Here is a 20,887-nt window from a genome sequence, read left to right on the forward strand (position 1 = left end):
TTTGGGAGAAGCTTTTAGAAGCTATGCTTTATTTTTAAGAAGCTTTTGGGACTCTGCTTTTGGCATCCCTTGTAAAACCTATAAATTGTGGTTTGGGCTTCCATTTCTCAGAGCATCTGGACGCAGAGTCTGAGAGTGAAACCCAACCACTCCCATGTACTTTGTGCAACAGATTTAATACAAAAAGAAATACTGAAAGGGGCGCTAGTCTTTGGGGCCAATACCTCTTGGCACGAAACTCTGCCGGGCCGGTGTCGAATCAAATTGTGAACTGTTTTGAAGTGAATTCCTGTCGTATCGCGGTAGATTCTTGACTTGGAGTGTCCAATTCTGTTATAGGCCTTCATGCGACTGGAGGGCCTCATTGCAGTTCGTGCTTGCTCGGAGTCCGCACCCCCCATTTTCTTTGAGATCCAAGGCGAGGGTCGACTACATAGAGTCTCAATAGAGGCTCCACATGTTGCAGAGTGTTGTTTTCAGAGGATACGAGTAGTGGGCATCTATGGGAGGACCTCTGTCATAGATCCTGATCCAACATCTCGAGATAGGCCACTGGAGGCTTCGGGCTTGGGAGAGCTACCCTCCGACACGAGTGCAGTGGGACCTTGGAGAGTGGTTTTGGAGAGACCCCTTCTCTTCAGCCGACCACCCTGGGATCCCTTTCTTTCAATACACCTGTTCGATTGGGGCGTCACATACTGGCAGCATGGAGAGAGGCTCCTCCTGCTGCAGCACTTCATTGGTAGGAGCAGGGTCTCATAGTTGAGTTCTTGTCAGGCTTTTGGGAGCGTTTGTGGGACTCCAGACAGCCAAGGCGAGTCACTTTGTTCCAATGGTTAGTTGCACACAGAGCTACAGCAATGGGAAGCTGGCTGGTACATAGTGGCCTTTCGGCAGCTTGTGCAACTTGTGACCATCCTTTGGCGAGTCAGCGTTACTGTCTGTGGGACTGCCCCATGGCACAACTGGTTTGGCTTCGGGTTCTTCGGCTGATGCCAGCTCTTTCCACATCGCGACAGTACACTTGGGGTGCAGCTACTTGGTCCACCCTCACGAGCCTTGCGCTTCAGTTTGAGCTATCTTCCACCAGTAGGATGATAGTGATCTAGGGGGGTCGACCTACACTCCAGCCTGCTACAGAGCTTACCCCCAAGGAGTGGTGCAGTAAGAGAGAGGTGTGTTGGGAGCTTGTCTGTGGCCTGACACTCTGGTTTATTTGGTGGCCCCGTTGCTTCCGTATCTTCGGGACTCGCCCTATCCCACTGGCGGAGACTGTTCGTGACTTTTGGCTGGAGTTGATCCATACTCTCAGGGGTCAGTTCGAGCGACTTCAGGTCAGCTCCGACCGCACGCGGGAGCGCAGAGAGGCGTTCTTGCGACTATGGCGCCCTGGGCCCTTCTTCACCATGGTCTAGGGTGAGCCTAGATGGCACTACAGCCCACCTGTGTGGCTTTTTCCTCCTCCCATCTCTTGATTTAGCTCCCACTGTACATATGTTGTTTTTCATTGGGAGAGTCTCCCTCATGGTTGATGTAGCCCTCTCTAGTAGAGGTGGTTGTAGCTCTATGAGCAGTTTTATTAACTAATGGAAGGATCATTTTCTCTGGGAAAAAATAAAATAAAACCCTCATCCTAAAATTAATAAAATGGCTAAAACACGTCTGAGACAGGTAAAGTGCTGGTCTGGCAGTTGTACATGTGCATGGGGTGTAAGCAGGGCCTTGAAAAGACATTTGGAAGGTGAACACAATGTTCTAAGAGGTAATATGGCCGATGAGTCCACAATCAAAGAATCTTCCTTGGGCACGATATTCAGTCATTTGATCAGGAGACAAAGCGGATTCAGAAGAGGAGTCTTGGGACCTGGTTGTAGTGGGATATGGTGGAGGTGCTCTTGAAGAGTTGTTTCGTCGAGATGTAGGAGGATTCTCAAAGGCCAAATCACGCTTTCTAGTATGATATCCAATGCAAGCATGAGACAAATTGACGCATAGTGCGAACCTTCTTTCGGATACAGTAGTCCCTTAATAGAAAAGGTAGACCACATGTAACAGTTGATTTGGTCGGCCAAAGTGTAGTCACAAAAAGTAGAGATAGGTAGAGAGACATCCCAAAAACCGTGGAGGTATGTGTCAAGAGTTTTGGTTCGGTGCAATAAAAAGTTAGCCCGTGTAGATTCAAGATCCATCTCAAAAATCCCATCCTCAAGAAGTCGTCACAAAAAGTAGTTTTGAATTTGGTTCATGTCTTGGGACGATCAGGTCTGTAGAATGTGCGGCCTACCATTGCATAGCACTATCTTTGAGAAAAGAAACGATCTGGTACAGTTTAGACTCTTTGCTAAAGTTGCCGTTTCAGAAAATAACATCAAATTGCTGTAGAACTTGAGAGCGTTCTTGGAGTCGTGAGAGCCATCAGAAGTAAAGAATTTTACAGTAGAATCACCATTTTTTAAGGCGTTCGGAGCCAAACATACAAAAGGAGGTGATGGTGTTATCACTTTCTCAACTACAGTCATGTGTTTGATGTTTACTCACCACCTCGGAGTAGCTTGCTAGTTATACTATCTAAATTTATTCTTACTTTCTAAATTATAAAAAATTGTACCCTAGCGGCATGATTGGCCAATTGTCATGAAGAAGGGTGTGAAGTTTTAAGGGCAATGCATGATTGTTTACTTTGATATTGGATGCTATTTCTATTGTATTGTTCTCGATTGTGATATTTTTATGGGCTTTGAAGATCAAAAGCCATAAGATTTTTTGTATCTTGTTGATGGCAGGTCACAAAAGGTGTTTTTAAGAACGATACAATGTTTTTTGCTGAATGGATTTATCTTCCTGGGGATGTAAGGTTTTGATTTTAATTATTTTTTATCTAGAGAACAAATGTGTCTTATATATTATTAGTTTATAACACAAGTTGTCCGCTCTTTGTTCTTGGGCAGTTATTTTTTTATTGAGAGATTAGTGCTCCGATCGTGCACCAGATTCTTACATTTCCTATTGCAGAGAAGCAACATCAAGGATCTCTCGTCATTGAAACTTACCTCTTGTATCTTTGCCAAGTAAGGGTTTACTTTGCTTTTGCATGTCTACATGAGAGCATGTGAGAGAGAGAGAGAGAGAGAGAGAGAGAGAGAGAGAGAGAGAGAGAGAGAGAGAGAGAGATGAAATTAATGTCTTCAAACGGCCAAAATGACCTATAAGACTAAGAGTTTACGTCGATGTCTGACTCTAGTACAACGTCAGGGGAACATAAAGATAAAAATAAATGAGGGTACCTAGAGTGGGTAGGTATGTAAGCCTAACCTACATCCTCATCATCATAAACATCATTATCTCTTAATACATCAGCTCAAAACATATGGGGAGGGGTACAATCATATGAGGGCTAATGAGGTGCACAATGGGTAAAGTAGACAGTGGTGATTATCCCATGAACTCTTTTATGGGTCTTTGCAGTATGGCCTCATTGTCCTCCATGGTCAGCTCTCGGGGAGGATGTGCTCAATGTCGCTCAATGATGCTCTATAGCCTCCGATGTAGACCTATCTACGGGGTGAAGATACTTGCATCCTCGGGCATTATGAGCAGCCAAGCTAGATAGCTTGATCAAGAAGAATGCCCCAATAACGGTGTGACCGGGTAACCTATGGTGAGCTGTCCTCAGTAGTCCCCCTATAAAAAGTAGTGATCTGCCTGTGTATGGGTCCTCTATGTGTAGGTCCTCTGCTCCTAAGGGTAGTCTCTCTGAGTCTATGGATCTCCAGCAAGAAGAGACCTAGGCACCTCTGATCATAGTAATCTATGATGCGAGATAAGGGGCCAAATCCCTCTCTTGAATAAGCAATGAAAATGCCCGCGGGTCTCATAGTCTGTTGTGCATTGGCAGATATAGTGCCCCTCTGGCTCTCTCCGGCAAACCTGGCATAATCTCTCTTTTGGGAATATACCTCCGTATCGACCAGTCTCGTTCTCCAACTGGTGAGATGAGGTGCGTAGCTGACCATTTACACATCCAATGCCATGAGATAGGTGGGTGTACCTCTGTATCGGCCAGCCTCTTTCTCCAACTGGTGAGATGAGATGCGTAGCTGACCAATAACCATAGTCACAGGGGACACCCATTTTTGGGCTTTCCGTCCCCACTTGCCGTCCCGCCCTCTTTTTTACACTAAAAAACCATTTGAGCCCCATCCCTTGTCCCCTGTCCCCACTCCTCGAGACGCGACCCTTGTGACTATGTCAAAAACACTTCCAATGCCATGAGATAGGTGGGTGTCTGTTAGTCCCTCGCCGGGATCCATCTTGTACACATGACATGACACAAGCCAAACTCACGTATAGACACACATAGTGAGCGGACATCAGGCTGACCTCCCAGCCATAGAGCCAATACGGCGGGCTCACTCCTGAGCCTGGGAGCGTGTAGGCAAGCAGGCTAGCCTCTGCCACAAGGGCCGGTGTCCACACCAATGCGGGTGTACGGGCAGAGTTGCCAAGGGCCTAGAGTCCAAGTGTTGTGATCACACAAGATGTCTCACAAATGAGACTCAAGTCATATTTATAGGACTTCATAACCTATGGGCGAGGTTCACGCTGGCTGGACATACTGCAAGCGCCCATCCTAATGTCTCGGGACGTAACACTCCCGCCCTTATTTTTTATTGTTGTCCTCAGCAATATCCTCGGTTAGAAAACTGGGAAAGCGATTCCTTAATGGTCTAACTGATTCCCAAGTGGCTTGGGATACAGGACAATGCTTTCACTTAATCAAATATTTGGGGTACAAAGACTTGTGAGACTTGTGGACCCTTTGATCGAGAACCGATTCGGTTTCAAGTGGAACGTAACGGGTGGTGTCTTCTAAGTTCGGGATTTGCTCACGAGAAATTACTAAGTCATCCTGCCCTAGCGGTCCCTTCAGACGGCTCACGTGGAACACGGGATGTACGGCAATGCCTTAGGTAGATCCAACTTATAATAAACCCCACTTATCTTCTTTATGATCTGAAACAAACCACAATAATGAGAAGATAACTTCGAGCATGGACCAATTCGGATCGTTTCGGAATCCTTCGGTACCCTAAAGTACACCCACATGCCTTCTTGGAGTTTGCGAGGTTGCCGATGCTGATTAGCGTAAAAAGTGGCACGATCTTGTACCATCTTTATCCTCTCTTTTGCAATTTGGAGCATTTTTTGCATATCATGTAAGAAATCAGCTACCGGTCGCATCTTGATCCCTTTGAGTTCGTTGGAGATTGGTGGTTGGTTTCGGCTCGGAACCGTACATAAGCATAAACTGGCTATAGCTAGTAGCTGAGTGTTTTGTACTGTTATAATCAAACTCAATCTGTGGGAGATAACGTTCCCAATCAGATTGACGTCGAGAGACATACGCTCGTAGCATGTCATCCGTTGTTTGATTTGCGCGTTCGGTCTGTCCATGAGTTTCAGGATGATCTGAGGACGACATGCACAGACCTCCAATTTTTGGAAGACCGTTTGCCAAAAGTTCCTATGAATTTTGGATCACGATCACTGACAATTTTGTCGGGCAAACCATATAATTTCTATAAAAGTTCCACAAAGAGTTGAGCTAACTCATGGCTCTCCACAGTGGAACGCGTAGGGATAAATTGTGCCATCTTCGTGAGTCGATCATTGACGAACCAAATGGCATTGTGACCACGATTGGTCCGGGGTAATCCAACTACAAAATCCATAGTAATGCTCGTTTATTTGCTATCGGGAATTTGCAAGGGATGTAATTACCTAGCTCGTTTCCGTCGTTCAGCTTTGTTGAGCTAACATTGCGTGCATTCCTGCACATACTTTTCGACAAAAGCTTTCATGTGCGGCCAATAGAGATACCAGCCAACTAAGGCCAAAGTACGGTGTATGCCAAGGTGCCGTGCGCTTGGTGCATCATGACACTCGAACAAAATCTGCTTGCGGATATCCTCATCAACAGGGGCACACACTTTGCCTTGCTTGAAAAGTAATCCATTACAAATGGAATACTTCTCCGCTACCTTTCTCTATGTAGCCAGCTCAGGGGCGTTCGGACCACTATAGCTTTCCGGGCTATGTATTCCCTCTTGGCCTCGTTGCCAGATTGCACCAAAGTGACGATCGTTTTGGCAACGCCCTTTGAGAGATAAAAGTCAGTCGAAATTGCAGCAAATGAAAGAGTATTGATCTCCAAAATTCTACTAAGTGCATCGGCTCCCATATTGGTAGCACCCTTACGGTAGCGTATCTCGAAGCTCCTACATGAGTTCGGCCCACCTTTCAACCACGTAGTTTGGGTTGATCACAAAAGATATTTCAAAGAGTGGTGGTCCGTCAATACTACGAAGAGGGCACCAAAGAGGTAACGATGTCATTCCTTCAAGGCATGAATAACAGTCAACAATTCCTTCTCCTGTGTGGAATAACGTGTCTGCACATCTGTGAGCTTACGACTCTAAAAAGCTACAGGCCGTCTATTGTGATACAGGACCGCCAATTGCATAATCGCTGGCATCCATTTCCACCACAAAGGGTTTGTTCGGATTCACTATCTACAATATGGGTGCAGTAGTAACAAGCCGCTTCAATGTTTGGAAACATTGGTCGAGCTCATCATTCCATCGAATCGACGGACTAACACTACAGTTTTTGCTTTGGAGGCGCTTTAGGAGACGAGTTAAGGGTTCGGTAATACAAGCGTAGTCCTTGATAGACTTCCGAAAGAAGCCAATAAAATCCAAGAAGGATTTCACTTGCCTAATCGTGCGAAGAATGGGCCAATCTAACACAGCATGTATCTTCTCGAGGTCAATGCTAATGCCATTGGCCAAGATGACATGACTCAGATACAGCAATTCCGTGCGAAAAAATTCACACTTAGTTAACTTCGCATACAGCTTTTCCCGCCTCAAAACACGCAAGACGAGACGAAGCTGTTGCAGATGCTCCTCGAGTGTTTTGCTGTAAATCAAGATATCGTCAAGAAACACAACAACCCACTAACCCAAATATGGACGAAAAAGATCATTCATCATCTGTTGGAAAGTGGCAGGACCGTTGTTCAACCGAAAAGATAAAACCAAAAATTGATAATGTCCATACCTTGTATGAAACATGGTTTTCGGGACATTACGCGGATGTATCCATATCTAATGGTACCCGGGTCGTAGATCGATCTTAGTGAAATAACGAGCACCTGAGAGTCGATCCATAAGGTCATCCATGCGGAAAATGCTGTGCGTTTCTCGAGCTCTGCCATACAGCTTTGGAGACTGGGCATTGCCTGATTCCTATTTGGCTGTTCTTTGCTCCAATCAGGTAGGCGTAGCATGTCATCACTTTGTGAAAATTGTTTTGTTTTAGGTTTTGTATAGTGCTGCCCCTTGTTTAGGCTTCTCTTCATCCTCTCTTTGTCTCTCCTCTTTTGCTCTCTATCTGTGTCATTGACTTCTTTTCATTCCGGAAAAATAGCATGAATTTCATGACTTGTACATACTTTATTGCGAGCAAGTAGGTATTTCTTTGACTATCCAATTTTTGTCCATGTAGAAAGAGGTCTAGAGTGTTTCCCGCTATTTGTATTGCATGAAATAGTGTAAAAGGGGTGTTCTAAATGAAGATTCACGGGTTAAAGCTTGAAATCCTGGAGCTGTGCTCTTGTCCCACGCAAGCTATTCATCCTCACACATGAAATATGCAACCCCACTCAGACACTGTTCAAGCACCGTAAACATTGAGGCAAATATGCAGCTCTAGAGGCAGAGCACAGTGAGCCCTAAGGTTGCATTTCAGATAGAAGATGAAATAGGGCCATAGGCATGTTCTAACCAACACTGGGAGCTCAATTAGAAGAAATTTTGCTGTCATTAAATTTACTAAATGACTCATTGGTTAAAAGGTTTGTTTTATGTATTCCAACATTCATCACAGTACTTCTATATCTGTCAGGTTCATGACCAATGCTAACCATTTCATTTTTATGTAGGTCCTTTTGGTTTTACCTTTATATGGACTAAGCTATGTAGCGAGCTGCCTATGGTATATTTTTTTCACTGTAATCCCTACTAAGGTCAATTTCTGCTGTTTTATACCTTTGCCCTTCAGGTACAATGAGATTGCACAACAAGCCTTTACTGTGCTAGAATGTAATACTCAGGATGATAATAAAGCAAAGCCACAACAGATGCAAACAAGCCAACGCAAAGGAAATCAAAGCGCTAGAGGAATTGATGGGTAATGGAGCGCACCTTCAACTTGCAAAAGAGCTAGTGAAAGATTAATTTGGTCGGCTGAACAAAAGTAAAATTTCTAATGCATGTTACTATTGGTGGTTGCTGTAGAATGCTCTTCAGTGCTGGTGAACAAACTTACTCTGTTCTCATGCTGCTCATCTTTTATTTTGAGGTTTGTATTCCAGTTCAATCATTGACTGTTTTATATTGCTGCAAAACCTCCTCCATGCATCCAAACACAGCTAGCGCTGCTGTCCTGAGGACTGTGAACTTTCCAAGGGGAATATACCATTTTTTAAGAACTGTATTGCAGTACTGCTTGGCTGCCAAAAGAATCCTCTTCTTAGTTAAGAGTGTTGTGGTTGCTTGGACTTCCTATCAGCAGCCTGTGTTGGTAATTTCCGCAAGTTCCTGGAGCTACTGCACGGCCATTTTGTAGCTTGCTCCATAATAAGGGCCACTTTAAGCAATGCCCAGGATACTTCTGCATTGAAATTTGGATTGAAGAAGGTTGCGAGAAACAATTTTTCTAAATGGTTGCAAAATGCTTTAAGATAGTTTTGACTTCCTCAGCGTATCATGATGCAGGTACGTGCTGCAACTGCAGTCCCATATATCGGGAAGTTTTTAATGTTCCCTCTTCGTTCGTGGCTATATGCATATTACTTCTTTGAGTGAGTCATTTTATTCTCTATTGAATGGTTGATTTTTGGTGGACTTATGTCACTAAGCGGGGCACTATTTGTGATGTGGAAACAGTTATGCATGGGGCTATGCAAAATGGAGTCTCGAAGAACGCCTGATGTTCTTTGAGACAAATTGGGCATTTTTTGCAGGATTTGGTAAGTCAAAATTGAAATAATTGTATTTTTGGGTTTGTGCAAAAGTATACATGTCCAAGCAATGAGCCAAAAGCATCATTGCATTACTTCACTAGTTGCTTTTTCAACATTTTCCATAAGGCCCCTGTTGATTGTGAAGCAGACACTAACCACCATTGTATTTGTCTTGAGATCCTTCAAAAGAATTTTGTTGAGTATGTGATACACATTTCAGAAAATGTACTTTTCAAAGGAAGCTTGAGAGATGCAGGTGAGCAAATTTTAAAGTAACTGTTCACAGATATTATCATATCTCTCTCTTTTCTGTCGGCGTGTAAACAAACGCACCGCTTTTGCTCGCTTTGCATGCAACGCCCTTTTAAATTTCTGTCCTAGCAGCCTAGAAGATGAAGGCGCCGACACCCTGCGGCTCTCTCTCTCTCTCTCTCTCTCTCTCTCTCTCTGCGGTAGAGGTTGCTAATCGTAGGTCTTGCCTCCGGAGTACGGAAGCATGGATGCATGTGTGCTTGTGCAAAGCAGGCCCTTGGCAGTTGGAGTCTTCAGAGGGATATCAGCAGACAACAGGATATGCTGCTTATGCCAGCTAGAGCCAGAGATAGAGCTACATTACATATGTCATTGCACAGTGTACTATGAGATTCGGGGCCGTTTCCACTGCTTATTCAGAGAGGGTTTCGGTCCTTTCTCTAGGGTCATGAGTTATGAGGATTAGAGATGTCTTGGGCTATATCTACTTGAGTGAGCATCATGAAACTCCTCAGCATGCAAATGCTGCTTCTGTTGTTGTGACAGAGGGGACTTGCAGAAATGGGATTCCAAATCAATTGTTGGAGAGCACCACCAACACTCCAGAGTGGTGGTTTAATAACACAGTCTCATTTTCCTGCTCACTATTCACAATGTGACCATCCTGCACATAAAGAGAGGCCCGAAGCCGATCCACAAGTGTTGCAGCTTGTTGAGCTAGCTCCTTTGCCAAAAAAATGTATCTGCAAATAGTCCTACTTCAATAGCTTTCATGCCCACTTTGGTCTTGTTTCGGAAGCCCTTGACTCCATCTTTAATCCTTCGGTATTGTAGTCAATGATTGGAATGAAAAGAGTTTCACATTCATGCTAGACGTGAACTCCACGTTTAGCCCAGTTTAAAACGGCCTATAAAGGAAAGTGACCAAGGATCCCAGCAAAGAGCGCACTTTTGACAACTTTATCATGCATGTTGCTGACTTTTGCACATTCACAACGCCGGGCAAGAGGTATGGGAATCTATCGTGGAGCTCAGGACCAGCTGGAAAGCTGTTGTTACAGGCTTGGACACTCCAAGCAAGAAAGCAATAGCAACACACGAACAAAAACTTAAAATTACTGAACTTTACTATCTATCTATATATATATATATATATATATATAGAGAGAGAGAGAGAGAGAGAGAGAGAGAGAGAGAGAGAGAGAGAGCATGTAGGCGCATTTTACAAAAATCCTCCTTAGAGTATAAGCTTTGGGATTTTTAGGGTTAGGCCCCTCGGCCGGTGCTCAGAAGTTCTTCTAGGTCCAGTTCTTCAGTTTCTCTTGTCCACTCGGCCATTTCTCTTCCAGTTGGGCATACCACGTCATCACTTTGTGGCATTCCGTCCCCTTGAAAGAATTGTGATCACCCTTGATTACACTTGCAAAGGACAGAAACTTTCTTCAGTAGACACTGACTCTATATACTCATGTACCAAACTCTACCAATCCAGCACTTCTACAAAGACATTAGTCACTGATCAATCACACTTTCTTCAGTAGACACGGACTCTATATACTCATGTACCAAACTCTACCAATCCAGCACTTCTACAAAGACATTAGTCACTGATCAATCACACTTTCTTCAGTAGACACGGACTCTATATACTCATGTACCAAACTCTACCAATCCAGCACTTCTACAAAGACATTAGTCACTGATCAATCACATTTCTATCGAAGGTCGTAGATACCGCGTTGATCTTTTCACGGATGTCTTGATCTACTAAATCTTGTTACTATTACATTCATATCCTTTTATTTCACGTTTCAACCAAGAAAACCATGCCCATGACCATCCTCACAAGAGAATACATCCACATAGCATGCAGTTCACCAAATCAGACACTTAGTTTACATTGAACCCCGTGTTTCAATGATTCAATCTAGCCATCTCATTCCGTCTAGAACTTTTGATGCACCTAGATCATTGTACAACCATCTTATCCTTCTGGAACTCTTGATGCACTCACACCAGTATCCAGTCATCTCATCCAGATAGACATCTTGATGCACTAGATCTCATTCAATTCTCATTCACTTAGCCATCACATCCAGATCTCACGGATCTCTAATAGATGTCTAGATGCGTTCAAATCATTTATTATACAAAATGCTGCAGACATTTTAGCTTTCTCTACATGTCTCTAACAATACACACATGAAAGAGCACATGTTTTCAGTTCAATCAAGGAAATTTCCAATTCAGTGCACATAGTTCATAAAGTCATTCTGCAAAATACTGTCAGCCCGTCAATACCCTAAAATCTCAAATAGAAATTAGTGACTTTACTCAATCTAAGCAATCTGTGTCAAAGGAGTGGAGTGCCTCACCGCACCAAATTCAACTTGTTGATTCATCGATAACTTTTGGCATAGACACTGCTAATGGCCCAAAAGCTTTAAGGTACAGCTCTCTCTGAAGAGAATTTGCGTGGTTCTCTTCCTCCATCCACTTTGCATCCAAGGCCAAAAGTACCTTTGACCAAATTATCCGGTGGACCTAGCTTACCTTTCTGTTCTTTTCTTGTGCCCTGGGACATATTGGTAGCCCTACTAGCCTCCCTGTCAGTGGCACCTCAATCTGGATCTGTGGAATTCTCTGATCTACCAGCTGATTCGCTTTCCTTTATTTCCTTGTGCCCTGGGACATGTGAGTAGCCTCACTAGCCTCCACTGTCCTCTGCACGTCAGTCTCAATCGTCAGAATCGTGAGACGCACTATCATCTGATCCTGCTCTTCTCCGGAATCCTTTGATGAACTTGCATCGGAACCCTCAGATGTGCTACCATCCGATTCCCTTACTGCTCCGAAATCCGGTGATGAGTTGTCATATGGTTCCCCTGATTCATTCACTTCACTTGAAGACTCTTGTCCTGTTGAGGTGGATACTATCCTGTCTGTAGGATTAGTCAATGAGCCGGCATGCATTTAGCATGTCCCATAAGTCTTTGAATAGAGTCAGACTTATGTTCTAGACAATACTCTCGAATCTCTTTTCGCAATCGAGAGCAAAACCACTCAATCTTGTCCCTCAAAGTAATCTTCCGAAACGAAGACATTAACAAATAAGTATCCCAAAACCTCTGGTACTAGTCATCCAATGTATCTTTCTTAGTCATTCTCAAATGATGCCAAGCTGTGATGACATCTCTTTCATATTCGTATGATATCTAAGTTCTCGTGAAAATTTTCTTGAATTTTACCCACGTCGCAGGTGCTTGTGTGTGTGCAGGTACTTTCAAGTAAGATGCCGCCCTTCGCACCTTGGAGTGTTCCGTGTACCAGCCTCCAGAGAAGGCGATGTCAAAGTGTTGTATAAACTCAAGGGCTCGATGGGTGTCTTGGTAGCGTGAAATCGTCTCAAACGTGACGGCTTGACTCCCTTCCTTGAACTCCTTGGTCTTCTTGCTCATCTGGTCGCTGTCAGAAAAGGACGAGCTCTCCTCCTCTAAACTGCTAGATGGCCTCCCATGCCTTCTATACTTTTTCATCTTTCCTTGCTTTTTCTCCGATTCTTCCACCTTTTCTCAACCTCATTAGAACTAGAGGACAACGAACTGTCGAACTCTTTGAAGATGAAGAGAAATCTGAGTCATCCTCGAAACGAGCACACTTCTTGGATTTGCTTGTCACCTCGAAACTTGACATCCGGTCCAAATAACCGGGGAAATCTGCCAATTTCCTCTTCTTCCGAGAGTGCTTCAAGCCTTTCATTATCAAGCTCATCTTCTTGTCAAGAGCTTTGCCCAGCTCTTTCTGGAAGTACAGTTTCTGCTGTTCTGCACTTGTCTATCCTTTCAGCTTTCTTCCTGACGTGAGAGGAGAATCAATGGCCTCTCACCATCTCGCGTGAATCTCATCCATCGGGTAAGTCTTCAGATATGTCACATATTTCGGGTTCTAGGAATACTTTGTTAATCTTTTCACACACGTGTCAACCTACAATTGATGTTTGTACTCCGCTCCGGCAAACTTTCTCGCCGAAAATTTGCCCAATTCTTTGTTCTTTTCTTTAGTTTTTGCATTGGGTTTCAATTTTTCTTCGCCTTCCCATTGAGAGGTGTTACTCTGTCAGATTCTTTGTGAGAACCCATGTGTGAGTACTCATGGGTTCTTTATGGATTATGCCTCTTAAGACAGAGCGATGAAGAAGGGAGTGCGCCCGATGCATGATGGACTAAGGGTGGGAGTGACACGAAGACAAACAAAATCTTGAGAGCTGTGTGAGATTCTCCTCGAGAGCCTGTGTGCACTGCAGAAGGGATAGGATCCTCCGTAGAAGAAGAATCTTTCTGAGCTGTGATACCACTATCACAGGCTTGGATACGCCAAGCGAGAAATCAATAGCAACACACAAACAGAAACTTCAAAATCACTAAACTTTACTAGAGAGTGTAACGAACTTGGACACCCCAAATCAAGATTCTACCGCGACACAACAGAGATTCACTTCAAACAGTTCACAAAGATGACACGGCCCGGCGTAGTTCCGTGCCCAGAGGTATTGGCCCCAAAGACTGGCGCCCCTTTCGGTATTTCTTTTTATATTAATCTGTGTTCAAAGTACAAGAGAGTAGGCAGTCGCTCACTCTCAGAATCTACGTGCAGATGCTTTGAGAAGTGAGGTCTAGCCCACTTTTTTATAAGTACAAGGATACCCAAACTTTAAACTCAAAATCAATTGTCCCAAAGGCTGCCATAAAAATCAGCCAGCATAATTTCCGGGATTCCGTACAGCGTACAGACTGCCGCACCATCAACGTAATTTGCGACGCAAATTCCGGGCTTCCACGTCAGTACTCTGTGAGCACAATCCCCTGGCGTCCGTACTGGCTGCCACGTCAGCATGTGTGGGCACTGCCACATCATCAGTTTGTGACATAACCCCCCTCTTGAAAGAATTGTAATTGTCCTCGATTATACCTCCAAAAACAGATAGAGGCCATTAACTATCTTAGTAGACACTGACTGTTAGTACTGACGCTCTAGGCACAACACATAGCACATGTACCAATCGACAATCACATCACTTGACCTCACATGACAAATCACATTCAAATTCATTTCAACTCTCAGACCATGATTAATCGTCAACGTATTTAGTAATCTCATCTAGATCCAGTCTGGACCTCATAGATGCCCGATTAACTAATCCATATTGCAATTATGTCTATAGAGATTTATGAGATCGAAATGCTGCAGTCATTTCGTCTTTCAGGTCCTGCACTCAAACAAGTCAAGTACAATCAACGAGTATCATTTTCATTTTTGGGAATTCCAATTCATAAAGTCATACAGCAGAATACTGTCAGCCCAGCAGTATCCCTTAAACCCAAAGGGACATCAGTGAATCTATATAAAAAATTGGGGTAATTTGTTGACAAAGGAGCGTAGTGACTCCCCTCTTGTGCAAGCCCGTTGCACTAGATTCACCCATGCTGAAACCGGGGTTCTATCGGAGTAGACTATGCTAAGCCGAATGCTTCAAGGTGAAGTTCCAAAATCTGAGGAGTATCTGCTAGGTCCTCCTCCATCCACTTCGCATCCAATGCTGGATAGTTCTTGAATTTAACCAAGAACCGCCTAATCACTTTACCTTTAGTCTTTCTATCTTTATGTGCCAATATCTGTTCTGGAACGAGGATCTCCTTGCTTTCCTCCACTTTGGGTTTCTCATCTGGCTCCCCATCATCGGGTACATGGCCTTTAATAGACTTCAAGAGACTCACATGAAAGGCATTGTGAATTCTCCAAGTATTGGGCAGCTTCAGTCTAAAGGAGAGATCATTTATCTTTTCTTTTATCAGGAAAGGTCCATAGTATTTTATGCTAAGCTTTAGAATAAGCTGCTCCTTTCCCTTTTTCTTTCCTAGGTGTGCCTTCTCAAAACGTAAGAGCACCCAATCGTCTTCCTTTAATTTCAAATCGCGACGGTGTCAATCTGTTGCCTTCTTGTGTCTTGCCTGAGATTTCGCTAAAGCCTCCCGGACCTTGGCAAAAGCAGTGTCCAAGTCTCTCTTGTACTGGTCGGCTTCAAAAATCTTATCTTTCGTGCTAAGGAAGGGTGGAACCTTCATAGCACCTTCAATAATCTCTTCCCCGTCGAAGAGTGGATCGTGTTATTTAGGCAAATTCCACCAAAGGCAAATTTTTTTCCCATTGAGTCTTCTGATCAGAAATGTAAGACTTCAATAAATTTAGTACGACTGAATTTGCAATCTCAAATTGCCCATCTGTTTGCGAGTGGAAAGATGACGAGAACTGCAACCGTATGCCAATGTTCTCCGGGGACTATTGTCTCAGGCATGCAATGTAAGCTGAATATCTGGGCAATGAACAATCTCGCTAAATGATCCGGCTTGACTGTTTTCTTCACTGGAATGAAATGAGCTTGCTTGCTAAATCTGTCAATAACAGTCCAGATACAATCGTGCCCACTCTGTGTCTTCGGGAGATCAAAAATGAAATCCATAGCAATACTTTCCTAGGGGCAGGTGGGAATGGGTAAAGATGTAACAATCCCTGTGCTTTAAAGAGTTCCAGAATCTCTCGCAATAAGCGTCCAGAGAATCTCCCTTGGTCATCCGACGATGATTCCAAGCGGTTCGTATATCTCGTTCGTACTCCGGAGTCCGCCAAGAAGAAATAAAGAGCCTTTTGAATTTCAACCATTTAACTGGAGCTTCTTGCCTCAGAAGAAGAGTGGACCACCATGTTCGAGCATTTCCCTTGAAGAAAGATGGAGCCCTCCTAATCTTGGAGTGCTCTAAGTAATGCCCTCCAGAGAAAGCTATGTCAAATTGCTGAATGAATGCCAAAGCCCTCGGAGCATCTCCGAATCCAGAAAAAGAGTCAAACTTAATCGATTGTCCACCTTCTTTGAATTCTTTTACGTTCTTGCTTTTATCTTCGAGGAAGTCATATTGGTTGGCTCTGTAAAAATGCTTCTTCTTTGCATAAAACATGTGATCGCCGGAGCCCGAACTGTCTGAGGATGACTCCTCTGTAGAATTGTTAGAAACTGGGCGAAATCTAGGCTTCTTTGCCTTTTTCTTGCCCTTTCCGAAGCTTTTCTTTTTGCTTCGCTTTTTGCCTTTTTTGTCTTCTTCGCTCGAGTCAGAAGAGCTAGAAGAACTGTTAGAAGAAGAAGAACTGGGTAGTCCTTCGAATCGTATACGCTTCTTTTGCTTTCTTGCTGATGCAAAAGAAGATTGACGACCCAAATAACCCGGGAAATCAGTCCCTTTCTTTTGCTTTTTCTCGTGCTTTTTGGAATTGTTGTTTGCGTCCAAAAGCCGGCTGATCTGTGTCTGAACCACCTCTTGTAATTCTTGCTCTGTAAACATCCTCGGAGAAGGAGGTTTCTTGATTGCCGGTTTAATGGATGGTTCTGTGGCTTTCTGCCACTGGGTGTGCACTTCTTCGATGGATTGCTGAGACAAACATTTTGCAAATTTCGGATCCTTCGCAATTTTAACCATTTGCTTTGTTGCCTCGTCAACTAGTTATCGATGTTCAATCTCTTCAATCTCGAATTGAGTAGGCGGAGGTAGGCCGTACTCCTTTGTTTGACCATGAGAATCTTCTTCGTGATCTCCTCCCGCATTCGCAAATGTAGAAGAAGTGGATTGTTTCTTGTTGGAATCCATAAGTGCCACAAGAAAAGGATCGGATTTCCCGGTAGAAGAGAAATCGGCCGCGCTCTAATACCACTGTAAGAAAGTTGGACACCCCAAGTCAAGATTCTACCGCAACACAACATAGATTCACCTCAAAACACAAAGATGACACGGCCCGGCGTAGTTCCATGCCCATAGGTATTGGCCCCAAAGACCGGCGCCCCTTTCGGTTTTTCTTTTTATATTAATGTGTGTTCAAAGTACAAGAGAGTAGGCAGGCGCTCACTCTCAGACTCTGCGTCCAGATGCTCTAAGAAGTGAGGCCTAGCCCACTTATTTATAAGGGATGCCCAAAAGCAGAGCCCCAAAAATCTTTAAACTCAAAAGCAATTGTCCCAAAAGCTGCCATAAAAATCCAGCGTACAGACTGCCACGTCATCAGCATAATTTGCAATGCAAATTACGGGCTGCCACATCAGCACTCTGTCAGTGCAATTCTCGGGCATCCATACTGGCTGCCACGTCAGCATGTGTGGGCACCTCCACGTCATCAGTTTGTGACAGAGATAGAGAGTCGACATGGCACGGCGGCAGAGTTCCGCGCCTAGAAGCATTGTCCCCAAAGATTGGCGCCTTTTTTGGTATTTCTTTATTATTGCTCACAGCAAAGAACAACTCCCGAGGGTCCTCTGCTCTCAAACTCTGCGTCCAGATGCTCTGCAGAGTGAAAGGCCCAAGGGCTCTTGTAAACTTACAAGGGATGCCCAAGAGTAGAACCCCAAAAGCAATCGGTTCAAAAGCACTTCTTCCCAAAAGCATCTGCTCTCAGAGGCTAGCGCTAGGATCTCCCAAAAGCAGCTAGCATAATTTGTGAAACCTGTACAGCCTCCCATGTGGCACCGGTAGTGCAAAACGCGGAAAATCCGTATTGCATAGGAGGGGTTGACAGCAATGGTGGCAGGTGACTTGGGTGACCAGATGGAGAGACCACGTTTGTGCAGGAGCCAACCCATGTTGAAGAGTAGGAGCTAGCGTTGCTGAAGATGTCGAAGCCCGTGGAAGTAGTAGCAGTCATTATCCTCATGTCCACCTTTCTCACAAACGTGGTAATAAGCTATAAGGGGGAAATCCCTAGGGAGAATGTCCTGGGAAACGACATGAGCTGCACCAAACTAGGGCCATAAACTCTTACAGTGCTTTGAGCTCTTCGAGCTCCTTTTTGTGCTGCTCCAATGCTTCTTGTTGTAAAGACATATCTTGTTAAACAGAGGTACATCTTTCCTCTTGACGAGCTCGTTGCAACTTGAGTGCCTCCAATTCCATGCGTAAAGAAACCTAATGGTCACATGCACTCTCCAAAAGAACCGAAGCCAACCCGACTCCAGGAGGGTGTCTGAACAGCCTCCTTGCTCCTTCAATTCTAGTGGTTGCAGTAACAAAATCATTCAGTGTAGCATCAGGTTTGAGAGACTCTCTTAGCTTCTATTGAGAATCTTTGGGAAGAACCTTGTCCACCCATGCTTCTATCTAGTTGGAGCACAAGGTTCCCTCACTCATCTAGGACCTTCTCTTGGAAGTCACCTGGTCAAAAAGCCTCACAGAACTGCGTCTTAGCACAGCCCAATCTGTTAAGTGGTTGTCGGTGAACTGACTATATCACTTGTCTGCAAAGCAGTTCAAGGCTAAAGCATATATAAGCAACTTCACAGTTGAGGCCACAACCCCGACACAAAGAAACCAACCTCCGAACATGATCATGTGCATCCTCTATAGAGAGACCTCTGAAGGTAGGAAACACAATAATGACTTTGGCTAGAACGCTGGTTAGGTCTCTATTATTTTTGCGGGCTTTGTGTGCTCTAGAGTTGGCTTTGGAGAGAATACGAGGTGTGTGGCAATTTGCATAAAGGGTGATATGGCTGAGGTGGATGCCTCGGGAGGTAGTGGAAGCAGGGATGGAGGGCTTCTACTGGGTAAGAAGGGTGGCCGGTTTCCGTGGTAGGAGGGGACTGGAACGGTCTTTAGAGTGTGTCATGAGTGCTTTTATTGTTGTAATCGACCTCTGGACCTGCTAGAGCACTTGACCTGCTAGACTGCTAGACCAATCGACTTGCCAGACCACTTGACCTGCTTGACCAGTCCACCTACTAGGCCTCCTAGGGCCTGCTAGACCAGTCGACCTGCTGGACCACTGGAACTGCTAGACTAGACCGGGCAACCTACTGGCTAGCTGGTCTGCTGGACTAGTCGACTTGGGACTAGCAAGCTAGTCTACTAGATGACTCTTGCAGCTGGCTAGCTATTCCACTAGCTTGAGTGAGCACTGTAGAGTGAAACTTCAGTGGAGGTTCCACTGGCCGTGGCATGTGCCAAAAATGAGAGCACTTGTAGCAAGAAAACTATTTTAATGTGGGTGCTCCTCCGTGCAATATGCACAGAAATCTCACTCCATGGTACATAGCAAGACAACTAAAAGGCACATTGGCATAAATGAAATGATATACAGCAATCGATTTATGTTGGAGAGAGAGAGAGAGAGAGCGAGAGAAGAAGAAGAAGAAGAAGAGAGTTTTAACATCGTAGTTTCCCCAAGAGACCTTAAAGATCTAGCCAATGAGGAGTTGAACCCTAGACCTGTTATGAGAGAGAGAGAGAGAGAGAGAGAGAGAGAGAGAGAAGAGTCTGGTACGCTGCTTGGCGGGTATTTTGTCTTGATTTTGGTAGGACTTTTTTTGTGGTCTTGCATTTTGCGAGAGATTTTAAGATTTCTCTTTGCAGGGAGTCCTTGTGTCATTGCGACTCTCCCTCTCACCGGTCTTGTCCAGGATGGAGTTTTGGCTTTTCTTTTTCCTTTGGTGAGTTATGTAGTGTACGTGAATCGTAATGCGAGTTTGTCTAGGCTTAGTCTTTGGTTGTGGGCAGGCATGTGATCTAACTGTAGTTCTTTGACATGCAGTTTGTGTTTGTAGCATTCGGCTCCCATCCAGAAAAAGTAGTTGCTGCCTACAGCAGTCTACAAACACAAATGCCAAGAATACCTGTATTTTATGTAACCAGCATTCTTATGTAGAATTCTTCCTCAAGAGTCTCTGCAGTTCAATACCAATCTTTGCTCTGCTAGTAATGGGGTATGTTTATTGTTCATTTTCAGGAACAAGCTCTTTTTGATATCGAAGATGGCGTATGAAGGGTTTTGGAGAGTAACCCATTATATACAAGAGTTGTATAGGTCTGTATAATGGTTGTAAAAAGCTATGTAGTCAAGTTTAACAGTCAACATTCATGTACAAAGCCACCAATTTGCTAAAGGAGCAAATTGTGACTTTTGCTTTTGATGGTCTACATGAGCAAATGTGATCCATGATGTGAGGATTCACTCAATTTGTGGTAAGTTCAGCTGAGAATGCAAAGCTGAAAAATTTGCCAGGACTTGCGGGTAAGAGTGGGGAATTTCAACTTGCTGTCGACCAATCAGGGTGTAAGCAAGTATAGCATTGTTTACATAGACAGGATCTTGTGCAATAAAACTGAACTGTAGATGACTTCTTCAATAGTATCCCATTGTGAATCGAGATCCAAACAATTTTAATCAACATTTTAAATATAAAGAAGTATTGTCTTGCTTGTGCTGGGTTTTTTTTTGCTTGCCTAGCTGAGGCCTATGCAACGGATCTCAAAGGCAGTTCACCTCTCTTCCTCCTTTCCCTAAAGGTCTCTTACTATCTTCCTTTTGAGCCCAAAACTAATCTCTCTCTCTCTCTCTCTCTCATTGCAGAGCTCGGCCCACACTCATTCGACCACTACCTCTCTCTCTCTCTCTCTCTCTCTCTCTCTCTCTCTCTCGTTATGCTCTTATTGACTGTGACACTTTTAAGGTTTAACA

At 44.2% G+C, this 20,887-nt stretch overlaps 1 protein-coding gene across 3 annotated transcripts in view; it reads left to right on the plus strand.

Moving 5' to 3' along the window:
* LOC147420741 (protein EI24 homolog) overlaps positions 1–20,622 on the plus strand; it is a 78,131-nt gene extending 57,509 nt beyond the window's left edge. Inside the window, exons 2-12 of one of the 3 annotated variants that reach the window (XM_086504156.1) lie at positions 2,784–2,849; positions 2,949–3,068; positions 8,006–8,058; positions 8,125–8,253; positions 8,361–8,377; positions 8,495–8,646; positions 8,841–8,926; positions 9,012–9,094; positions 19,783–19,859; positions 19,961–20,070; positions 20,156–20,622. In XM_086504156.1, coding sequence (XP_086360282.1) covers positions 8,204–8,253; positions 8,361–8,377; positions 8,495–8,646; positions 8,841–8,926; positions 9,012–9,094; positions 19,783–19,859; positions 19,961–20,070; positions 20,156–20,243 — 663 coding nt within the window. In that variant the 5' untranslated portion in view covers positions 2,784–2,849; positions 2,949–3,068; positions 8,006–8,058; positions 8,125–8,203 and the 3' untranslated portion in view covers positions 20,244–20,622. Of the gene's footprint in view, positions 1–2,783; positions 2,850–2,948; positions 3,069–7,236; positions 7,339–8,005; positions 8,059–8,124; positions 8,254–8,360; positions 8,425–8,494; positions 8,647–8,840; positions 8,927–9,011; positions 9,095–19,782; positions 19,860–19,960; positions 20,071–20,155 lie in introns of those variants that run through there. The other 2 variants (XM_086504155.1, XM_086504157.1) reach the window with 2 other exon arrangements.
* The last annotated feature ends 265 nt before the right edge of the window (positions 20,623–20,887 follow it).

This window comes from Adiantum capillus-veneris, chromosome 28, assembly GCF_014529385.1.
Source record: "Adiantum capillus-veneris isolate H3 chromosome 28, ASM1452938v2, whole genome shotgun sequence".
NCBI classification, from domain to species: Eukaryota; Viridiplantae; Streptophyta; class Polypodiopsida; order Polypodiales; family Pteridaceae; genus Adiantum; species Adiantum capillus-veneris.